Source organism: Mizuhopecten yessoensis, unplaced genomic scaffold, assembly GCF_002113885.1.
Source record: "Mizuhopecten yessoensis strain PY_sf001 unplaced genomic scaffold, ASM211388v2 scaffold2329, whole genome shotgun sequence".
Taxonomy (NCBI): domain Eukaryota; kingdom Metazoa; phylum Mollusca; class Bivalvia; order Pectinida; family Pectinidae; genus Mizuhopecten; species Mizuhopecten yessoensis.
The window spans coordinates 3755279-3767050 of NW_018404492.1; the positions used below are offsets into that span (position 1 = coordinate 3755279).

Here is an 11772-nt window from a genome sequence, read left to right on the forward strand (position 1 = left end):
CATCAAAGAAAGAGTTTGTCCGGGCTTTATCTACTACACTACTAGTCACTGGAACTTCATACTTGGGGTTTGGGTTCATCTCAGTGAGGCAGTGTGTCATGTATCAAAAGTAGGTCACTCTGACCTACATCAAAGAAAGAGTTTGTCCGGGCTCTATCTACTACACTTCTAGTCACTAGAACTTCATACTTGGGGTTTGGGTTCATCTTGGTGAGGCAGTGTGTCATGTATCAAAAGTAGGTCACTCTGACCTACATCAAAGAAAGAGTTTGTCCGGGCTCTATCTACTACACTACTAGTCACTAGAACTTCATACTTGGGGTATGGGTTCACCTTGGTGAGGCGGTGTTCCGTATATATCAAAGTAGCACTCTGTTTTGACCAGGTCACCGACACTATTCCTTATTGAATACAGTGGATCTGTCAAACATTCGTATATAGAATTAGTTCCTGCACAAATTTATCATCTTCACATTTCACATTTGGTAGGGGACTATAATTTGCCGAATTAGCCCTCCACCACTGGATCACAGGTTCGATGCCTGCGTTGGGCAGTCGCCAGGTACTGGCTGTAGGTCTAGGGTTTTCTCTGGGAACCCTGGCTTTCCTCCACCACAAAAACCATGCATGTCCTTAAATGACCATAGTTGTTAATAGGACTTAAAACACAAACAAACTCTCAAACTGCTGAGCAGATCCTTATGTAAAAACCCAAGCCTCTAAAAGGATATTCAGACTAAACAAGTCAATTAGGAGCAAACAGGTTTTCAGCTTCAGAACTAAATGACATCTAGGATTCTAAGTTTGGGGTTGGGGTGGATGCTGCATATAGTGCCTACAGGACTAGGGGAGAAACAGCATTCACTTTGTTTGGTAAAAGTTATCCTTATTTGGAACGTTTTATATATTTTAGATCAAATGAGAATTAACAGACAGGACATGGAGACACTCCACGAACGACAGAACCCAAAGCGAATGGACATCCAGGACCAGGAAACACAGGAGTTAGTATTTACTGTATACAATATTCTCTTTATCAGAGTTGTCATTGTCATATTGGAATCTTGATTAACATTTTCAGTTTTTTGGTCACCTGAGACAAAGTCTCAAGTGACCTATTGCGATCGCCTTTTGTCCGTCGTCGTCCGTCGTCGTCCGTCGTGCGTCCGTAAACAATTTACATAACCCCTGAACCAATTTCAATGAAATTTTGCAGGGACCTTCCATGGACAAAGGACAACAAAATTAGTGGCCGGTTTAGTCCCAAGCCCCCAGGGGCCTCAGGGGCGGGGCCAAAAAGGGTCAAATTGACTAACATTTCAAAAATCTTCTTCTCAAGACCCAGGTATGGTAGAATCAAATACTCTTCATATATGGAAGGGTCTTAAGGTGCTTTACTAAAATTGTGAATTTCTCACGTTTCCCCTTGGGGAGGGGGGTAAACTTTACTATAGTTTATATAGGGAAATCACATTTTGGACCAACGTTTGTTTAATTTCCATTGGAAGTAATTCAGTTTGGGTTAGCATTATCAGTATTAGGTAGCAGTTTGATAGAATGTACATATGAGCCCTGACTGACCCCCAGGGGCTGATGAGTGGGGCAAAAAAGGGTTGAATTGACTGAAATTTCAAAAACCTTCTTCTCAAGACCCAGATATGGTAGAATCAAATGCTCTTCATAGATGGAAGGGTCTTAAGGTGCTTTACAGAAATTGTGAATTTCTTGACCCTGGGGTCTCATGTTTCCCCCTGGGGAGGGGGTAAACTTTACTATAGTTTATATAGGGAAATCACATTTTGGACCAACGTTTGTTTAATTTCCATTGGAAGTAATTCAGTTTGGGTTAGCATTATCAGTATTAGGTAGCAGTTTGATAATAAGCACATATGAGCCCTGACTGACCCCTAGGGGCTGATGAGTAGGGCCAAAAAGGGTCGAATTTACTGAAATTTCAAAAATCTTCTCAAGTCCCAGATATGGTAGAATCAAATACTCTTCATAGATGGAAGGGTCTTAAGGTTTATGACCCTAGGATCTCACGTTTACCCCCTGGGGAAGGAGGGGCAAAATTTGTTATGGTTTATAATGGCAAAAGATACTTTGAATATTACATGTTAATAACTTGATTTGAATTATAACCTTGAGTTGACAGTTTGATACTTTGAAAATTTTGAGCCAGCCCTACCCCCAAGGGCTGTAGGGTGGGACTCAAAGGAGTCAGTGTGCTAAAATTTCTTCATTTTCCTTGTTTAGAATCAGAGGTGCTAGTTTCAAATACTTTCTAGTCTGAAATCTGTATGCTAGATATTGAATGAGGTGGTTTTATTGTTTTTTGTCACTTTGAATAATATTTCTGTTCATGTTAAAAACAAAATCAACTCTCTGTATAAATATATCAGGTGACCGTTAAGGCCCATGGGCCTCTTGTTGATTCATATTTTTTAAGGATAATTGCGTGAATCCATTGATATCACAGATGACTAGTACTAAATGACTTTTTTGAAATTAAACATATATATAAATGTAGATATTTTGAGATTACCTGCATTAGATGTTAAAGAAAAAGCTGACCTTCACTCTCTCTCACATTTAGTACTAGACCTTGGTACTTTAGCCTAAGCTTGACCTCTATCAAGTGCTGAAGATTTGATCAAAAGGTACATATTGACTGATTTCCTTTAAACATCCTATAACCAAAATGTGTTGATTATATCCAATCTTATGGGAAACCAAATATTTACCAAAAAAGGGGCTGGATCTTGTATCTTCTGGCAGCTAATTAGCAGTGGGGTCAATAGGGGTCAATTTGGAAGACTCACTTTAAATGATATCTTCTTCAACAGGAAGAAGGTTTATGATGAGTTTTGATATTGCATTTTATATTATTGCCAGGTTTCAGTGCTGACTTGTACCATTGTCAGCAATGTATGAGTTAACTATCTAGTTAGTGGTATAAACTGGGAACACTCTTACGAATCAGGGGTGTTTGATTGGTCCAGTTGTACATGTTAACTTGAAATTAATACATCGCCTACATTAAGTAGACTGTTAAAAAGGCCCAACCCTTACAAAACATCAGTTTTTTCCACATAAAGTCATGGAAAATGTTGCCTAGATCAGTGTTCTCGACACCTTTGTGCCGACCTGTCACCTGGTTGAGCCTTACCTGTGCCGTGACCTACTGTGCCTTCGGCTATATGTTTGTACTCTTTGTTTCCTTGTATTGTTTACTATCTCATGTTGAATGCATTGCTGGTTACATGTTAGACTACAGTGGTCTTAAAAACAACATACATGCCATTAAAGGACCATATGTCATACATCTAGGCCCAGTTTCTAAAAGCCTTGCCTTGATTGGCTTAATGAAGAAGCAGAACTCCAGTCTATCATATTTTCACATCCCAAAAATGATGAAAGTTTTAAATAAAACTACATGTGTAGGGATTCAATATGATCTAGAAGACAAAATTTTAAGATATGTTAGTTTTCCTTTTTTTTCTCTCAAAAATTTGTTGTTTGAAAACTTTCAATTATGAACTGCAAGCTGGCCAGTCTTCTAGCAAATGTCCAGGTGTCAGGTAAAAAACCCACCAGTAATGTTGTAAGACATTGAGTTGATATTATCATAAATTATAAGAAAACACTTATATAGTGTCAGGAAACTCATGAGTATGTATGAAATCCAATTAATGCACTCCATGCCACATAAAAAATGGGGGAAAAATCCCTTTAATCCTTGTATTGTCAGAATTATCCTTGTATAGAAATAAATCAAATTATAGAACCATGTCTCTCATTAGCACCTCTCAGTACTGAAACGAAATTCTCAAACAGTATTGTAAAGTTTATTCAATAAATAAGAACAGCATGCACCAGAATTAGTTGAACCTCTTAGTTACACAAACAGTATTGTAAAGTTTATTCAATAAAAAAGAACAGCATGCACCAGAATTAGTTGAACCTCTTAGTTACACGTTCAAACTATATTATAGTTCATATTTTACTTTTTCAGTCTGTTTGAAGACCTGGACAAGAATCTCCAGAAGATCACAATAGTGCGTAATACCTTACAAGCAGTTATTGTTGGCAGTGGCATCAACTGGGCACAAGACCCAGCCATGCAAGAACTTGTTCTAGAAATGGGCAAAAAACTGGAATTGTGACACCATTTTTAACACAAGACACCAAACATGGGCATGTAGGAATTATCTGAAATGCTGGATTTGTGATGATATTTGTACAGGAACAATTTTAACTGCTTCAAGGTTACTCTTTTAAGCATGTTATAAGGAAAGTAATCAAACCCCAAACACTCAATCTTAGTTGTGTGGATCTCTACCTTATTCACCCATTCACCCCTGAAATTTCATAATGAACTAATCCAACCTTTGATTTGGAAGACTTCAAATGTGTCGTCAGGGGTGAATGAGTTAAAGTCAGTTTCAGGAGACCTTTTTCTTTGTACAGAATATGCAAATGTTATCTGAAGAAAGTCAGGGTTGCATATCTTGTAAAAACAAGTACTACACTTTAAGTATACCCTAATGAAAGAAAACATGGCTATGCCTTATGTGTTCATTAATAAATACAGTAGAGTGGTTTCCTTTATCTGTAAGTTAACTGGTACCTTATAGTAATACCAATGTATGTGTATTAGCCAAGTCTACACAAGACTAGAGTTCGTTAAAGATATTCTGATTTTTTTTTTCATTGTGGAACTCTTCGGAAACAAGATACATGACTAAGTATTGTGACATATATCCTGAAGTAGAGAACACTACGACTGCAGTCTTTTCTCTCCTAAGGGAGTGTTACTTGGAAGAGAATAGATTGAGTTCATAGAAGGTACCATAATCAAATAGCAATTTTAGTAATTTTCACTTCATGATGAACCTTGTCTTTCATCTAACAGCACAATGATAAGCCATGAAAGCCGACCACAGGGGCACGCAACTACTATTAATATTGATATTGTTAAACTTTCAGTCGCTGGGTATGTTATGTATTGGGATATAGCGTACCCAGCGACTGAAAGTCAAACAAGATCAACATTAGTAGTAGTTGGGTGCCCCTGTGAGCTGACCAGCCTAGACCTTGTATAAAAACAAATACAGCACTCTGCCCATTTAAAATATCTGCATTATCAGAGGATGTCATGTATTAGCCTCAAAGATCTTCCAAAAAAAATCGGAAGTAATTTTTGTCAATTGTGTGGTTAGAAGAGACTTCTGGAAGTAGACTTTATTAATTGGTGTTGTTTTCGGATAATTTAGTTATATGTTCTTGTCTTTGTTTGATCCATTTGTTATGTATTATGTAAATATGTACATATATGTAATGACAGGTTACTTCCTCATTAAGTAATTAATAAAATGTTGATATATTGCTTTAATATTGGATGAGTTTTCAATCATTTTACAATACATTGATACATGATGTCAGAAAATAACAGGAAGAAATATGTAGTCTAAATTTTCTTTTGTTTTATCTTTAGTTTAATTATCATATTTCATAGCTAGCTTGATGGATTTCAACCCTAGAAAATTAGGGGGGGGATGTGTTGATTCCATTGTTTCGAAAATTTAAATTTAAAAGAAATAGATTTATTTCTGAAAGTTGTCTCCCCTAGTTGTCTTGTGGTCATGGCTTGACGGACAATAGTTGCTCATAATATTTCTGTGTTACTTGTTAGCTCACCTGGTCCGAAGTGGCGTCAATTTCTTTAAACAACTTCTTCTTCTTAACCACTGGTTGGAATTAAACTAAATTTGACTGGAAGCATCCTTAGGTGGTGGGGATTCAAAATTGTACAAATGGTTGGGCTGACCCCCCAGGGGGTTGAGGGGTGGGGCCAAAAGGGGTCAATTTGGCCATATTGCTTTAAGCGACTTCTTCTCTGGAACTAAGATGTGGATATCAACCATATTTGACTGGAAGCATCCCTAGGTGGTGGTGATTAAAAATTGTACAAATGGTGGGGCTGACTCCCCAGGGGGCTTAGGGGCGGGGCCAAAAGGGGGCAATTTGACTATATTGCTACAAACGACTTCTTCTGTAGAACTGTGCACTGGATATCAATCATATTTGATCAAAAGCATTCCTGGGAGGCAGGGATTCAAAATTGTACAAATGGTGTGGCTGACCCCCCAGGAAGCTGAGGGGCAGGGCCAAAAATGGTATTTGGCTAAACTGCTTTAAGCGACTTCTTTTCTGGAACTAAGAAGTGGATATCAACCATATTTTACTGGAAGCATCCCTAGGTGGTGGAGATTCAAAATTGTACAAATGGTTGGGCTGACCCCCCGGGGGCTGAGGGGCGGGGCCAAAAGGGGGCAATTTGGTTATATTGCTATAAACGACTTCTTCTGCAGAACTATGCCATTTATATTGATCATATTTGGTCGGAAGTATTCATGGGAGGTGGGGATTCAAAATTGTACAAATAGTGGGGCTGACCCCCCCGGGCTAAGGGGTGGGGCCAATAAAATGTATTTAATAATAATATTACATTTCTTTGGTCAATTCAAAAATGACAAAACATCGGTTTGATTTAACTTTTTAATCTTTAAATGCGCATAACAATTTGTAGAAATATTGCTACCATGAAGCAAAGTGTGAGTAAAAAAGCCAAGGTTATAATTATATATAGATGTTTATATATGTAGGTGTCAATGTTGTATACCTGGAATGATGGATGGCTGTTTACTGTTGATCACACACAGATGTGTGACCTAGCTGTAGTCACGGTGCAGACAGCATTACCTTTATAGGTATACACTTATATACATTTACATAAAGAAATACCTTTGTCGTTATGTAAATGGTAAGTGTACGTCTGGCCTACTCAAATGGATCTTCTAGATTTGCTACCTTCTATAAGGGTTGACATTCCCTCTCATCATTTCCTTTCACTAGTTTATATTGAATATTTCTGCCATTTAAAAAGAGGTTTTATTCGGAAATGTTGGCCTATACGCGCTTAACTTCACTGTTTTACATTGTTTTCCTGCCGATTTTAAAGGAGTTATCGGATTTGGATAAACCCTACCTAGTGTATACTACTACCGAAGCCCCATTGCTCAAGTTCGATGCCCTCCTAAATTAGCAAATACGGAAGAACGGGTTATTTACGCTGTCTTATATTCTTGCGATTACGACCAAATATTAGAAAATTAAATTTAAATTAATGAATAAATTTTGCAATCTAGAGATGTGACGAAACTAAATTTTCGTGGTGTTTTAAAGTGTCGCAAATAGTCAAATGAACAGGTTTTATTACAAAATATATTAAACAATTCATCAACAGAACTAATAAAGGTGAGATGTTATCAAAACATCTTACCGTTTTAATCCAGGAATGTATGAATCGTCATAACCACGTGCGCGCTATTTCAAGCTGACATTACTGTTGTGATGTGTATTATCACGGCTCAGTTTTATACCTGTCATAATTTTCTGTGGATCATATTTTCGCGATCACATTATTGACCCGCGAAATCGCAAAAATTAATACCCGCGGTAATATCCTGATATACGATTTTAATTGCCGCTGTCTGATTTTTAAATCTCTTGCAATATTGCATTATGTTCCTTCGTCATTGTTAATTGAAACCGGCCATCCATTCTAAGTCAACATCATGTGAAAACATGAACTGTTGAAACATTACGATTTAAAAAATATTACTCTTCGGAAGCTGGCACAGCCGAAAACACCCTCTTTCGTGTAATTCTTCTTGTGTAGATTTTCAAATAAAAAAAAAGTCAAATAGATTTGTGTTTAAATTTTCAAACCGATTTATTTCTGGGTTAAAATAAATAGTGGCTCCCATTCTTCACAATTTACATTTCACATTTGGACTATATTCTCGCTATCTCTCATAAAGGCATGGCGTTATATAGAGTTACCGGGTAGTGCTGTTAGTTGTCTGGAGATTTGACAGGTGGCAATAAAATATCTTATTTTATATTTCTGTTGTACCGTCTGTGCGTAAAACCACGAAATAGGACTACTCGCGTTAACGACATTGAAATCACTGTAATGATTTCGGTAATTTTGGGGAACATATCGCTAATATGTCATAAAAAGTGTACAGCGGGTCATAGTTCATACTTCATCTCCTTGGTGTTTTTTTGAGAGATGATTTTTTTGCGCCTTTTTAGAGTTTAAGTGTTATGCAAATACTTTATTCCCCCCCCNTTGCCTGTAAGTCCATTTTAATACTTTGTCTTAATTTCCAACACGTCCGCTTATTGTTCGCGGCCATGTTGGGCCATTTACCGGGTCTACTACTCATTATACCGAACACGGTGGTCTTGGCTCTGTGTGGCCACTGACTATCGCACAACGGCCGCTTACTATAAATATATATAGTCATATAAGTAACAATACGTCATTCAATAAACATCGCACTGTTCCATTTCATATAAAATTATAAAGCGACGGTCCACTTCAACGGTCGGTCCTTAATTCAACATTTCACTAAAATCATCCTTTTTACACTACTGGATTTCCAGGACCAACTTGGAGCACTTTCTTTATTGTAACCGTTTCACTCTTTCGTCGCTGGCATGGGTCAATGGGTTAGACATTTGTTCAGATAACTGTCAGCTGCGAGCTCCCGAACCCGTACTGGTTAGTAAATGTCCAGGTGTGATGACCACTAGTATGTCATTGATGAGCTTTTCTGACCTAAATAATACATCACACCTTTGGCCCTGAAACTCGCGATGTCCCGGGCAGATTTATATCAGTCTACGGAACACCAAAATCCGCGTCCTTTTCCGCCCTCTTTTATGTCACAGAACACTGGTTTAATAAAAAGACACTGGTGTAATAAAAAGGAACTGGGGAATTTCTCAAATTCAAGCGAAGCAAACACAATTCTTTAAAAGCAGAAAGCACTCATGCGCTGACATCGTCAGTCTCTGTCTAATGCGCGTGGCTGGTAAGTCTATTAATACAGCATCACGAGAGTGATCTGTGTAAGCTTTGCATTTATATTTACGATAAGTACTTGAGGTACTTTGTAGCATATTATGTATGTATTTATGTAGGACAAAATCCCCAATGAAGATATTTATTTCTGGAGCAATAACTTGAAAGGTATGCCAACGGCGTTTTGATCGTCTGGTTTTGGTAGTTCCAAACGACCAACAGCTGGCTCTGTTATTGACTTTCCCAGTCGTTCAGTAAGTATGTTATCAGTCTGTCCCAGAGTGAGGTCTTCGGCACAATCCTTACGGCAGTGTTTTCCCGAGGTATGACACTTATGCTGTATTTACTACTGTCTGAAAACCCACCAGCCAGACTTTGCCGTGTTTTCTGAAGCGTCAAGAAGAACTTGTTATCATTGGCGTACGAGTTGTCGCTATCAATGGAAGATGTGCTCTGGAAATTGCCGTCGTCATCGAAAGTTGTTGCGGCCCTGACTGGAAACATCTTTAGTTGCGACAAATTTCTAGTTTTACCTTTGTAATACTGGGCTATCTGCTCTGATCTTGACAAAGGGCGGTAGTTGACAGAATGGCTGTTACCGCGCACAGGATCAACAAACGCCAGTCTTTGATTGGCTAAATTTGTTGTTAATCTCTGATTGGCAAATGAGTTAGCCAATCGCTGTCTCGCGAGTCTCGACGCTAACCTTTGATTGTATAAGTTTGAAGCCGCAGAATGAAGTCTTAATTTGTTAAGTTGATTCCGTAATGGCGGTTGTCTGCTTACATAGCGTTCGTCAAGGTTACCACCTAATTTTCTTGTGGTCGGTGTGGCATGCATATTACGCCATCGATACAAATAGGGAGCTGGAAATAAAAGAAAATAATTTAATTAGAACAACATCTATATCAGCAGCAAAACTAAGGATCAGATTGTGGTATTACACGCATGTATATTTGTACGTCTTTTTAAAAGCGATCTTTGTTATTTTATAATTGAAAAGTATTTGTTTTTAAAACGTCGGTAATGTAACGATGATTTTCATTGGTTAATAACCATTTGTTATCAGTTTTTCCCAATAAACTATCCAATCCGGTGTTGTTTTCGAAGTAATGGACGACATAATGGGCTTTGTCAAGGGAGGGTACACGCGTGCATGTACATATCTAATGTTTCCAAATACATCCGCGTTAAAGTTGCACAACGACTACTGGCTGAAGCTACCAGAAATTACGACACAGGCTGTGCCATCAGCTTGCTGATGAAATGCAAGTGAGGCACCATGTGACAATTGCTCGAAAGAGAAAATCGGCCAGCCTTATTTAAATATATTATCTAGGTCACGTTGCCTTATCGTTAATTGTTTTGTTAGATTTCTTTCACTCTTTATAAATTTCATCATAATGCACACACTTATATCTGTATTACTTCGAAATTAGGCAGCGTTGCAAATCCTGTGCTTGCAAGAAATTTATTGAACCTATATATGTATCAACAGAATACATCATATCTAACTTGTATCAACTATATCTTAAGTTTCAAACAGTACAACTAAACGCAAAACGAGTATATGTATTAGGTATTCTCGTAAACTAATTCATTGACAGGGAATATCTAGGAGGAGATAGTGTGTCGTTTATCAATTTATTAGCTTAGTGGCGTATAAATCCAGATAATTATCATACAGCTAGAACGTTTACTTTATATAACATTAATAACTAATACTGTTGTTCACGTAGCACGTGACTGAAATAATGGCGATAGCTGGAAGCATGCTAAGATAGATGTTCTATGATACTGCATTTGCTTTCGTCTGTCATCCACTATAGACATAACACTCCTTTACTGCATACATTTACTTTGGCACTTCAAGGCACTCAGCATATTAACGTCAATCTTACCATTACTCAACGTACTTCACTGATACTTCATGTGAGGGCGTTATATTTCACATTTATCATATGCATACGAACCCTCAGTATTTGAAGAATGAATGTGTCGGAACTTAGCGAGAAAGTGCCGACGGTTCCCAATTGGATACTCGTTTGTAAGGTAATTGCTAGGGCAGGCCTACTAGCTTGAATAATAAACGTCGGTCACGAGCAGTTATTAATCGGGTAATTTACGTCAACTGTAAATAATGTAGGATTTGGGACGTATTTTTGGTTGAGTACTGTTTGAAGTTTGAAAATAATGACATATGTAGGCTTGTGGACTGTGTGTAATAGTCAAAGGGTTTGTCGGTATTGCGTCGGCTGTGGAAAGTTATACGTCTGAGAATACCAACTGCGGGTAATTCAATATTGGCCACGCCCGAGAACTGTCATTGACTAAGGATTTTATTGTCAGCTCCAGCCACTTACACGCTTAAGACCGTGTTGACTATTGTTGACGTATTACTTCGGTAGGGAGCAGTGACATGATCCTTAACTTTAAATATTACATCGGCTGTGGACAGTTCCATAATCAATAATTTCCGTCAACTATAGCAAACTCGAAAACTTATGTCGAATGTAAGACAATAGCAAACTCGGTATCTTTTTTTTTTGTATTATTTTTTGTATTTTTTTTCCCGAATTTATAACAATGCAAATATATCATACATAAACATTATTCCTTTCACACATTACAATTCATTCAGTAAATACTCATTTATAATAAATTGCATATTTCCAGGTATAATTAATTATGTTTATGTATAATTAAATTACAGCTAAATTATGTCCGTTATATAAAAGCATTGTTTAGAATTGATAGAAAAGAGGTTAGAGCAGGTCCTAGAGGTATAGAAGGGAAAGTAAGACTAAGAAAGAGAGAGAAAAAAATGGGGGGGG

The 11772-nt window shown here is 37.6% G+C and overlaps 2 protein-coding genes across 6 annotated transcripts in view; one reads left to right on the top strand and one right to left on the bottom strand.

The window, feature by feature from the left end:
- Positions 1 to 5395, top strand: part of LOC110445629 (centromere protein H-like) — a 17756-nt gene extending 12361 nt beyond the window's left edge. For 2 of the 4 annotated variants that reach the window (XM_021490328.1, XM_021490329.1), the window contains exons 8-9: positions 914 to 1004; positions 4016 to 4183. In XM_021490328.1, the coding sequence (XP_021346003.1) occupies positions 914 to 1004; positions 4016 to 4166 (242 nt within the window). In that variant the 3' untranslated portion in view covers positions 4167 to 4183. Of the gene's footprint in view, positions 1 to 913; positions 1005 to 2596; positions 2666 to 4015 lie in introns of those variants that run through there. The other 2 variants (XM_021490331.1, XM_021490327.1) reach the window with 2 other exon arrangements.
- Positions 5396 to 8200: 2805 nt separating this feature from the next.
- Positions 8201 to 11772, bottom strand: part of LOC110445630 — an 18684-nt gene continuing 15112 nt past the window's right edge. For both annotated transcript variants that reach the window (XM_021490333.1, XM_021490332.1), the window contains exon 3: positions 8201 to 9804. In XM_021490333.1, coding sequence (XP_021346008.1) covers positions 9170 to 9804 — 635 coding nt within the window. In that variant the 3' untranslated portion in view covers positions 8201 to 9169. The remainder of the gene's footprint in view (positions 9805 to 11772) is intronic.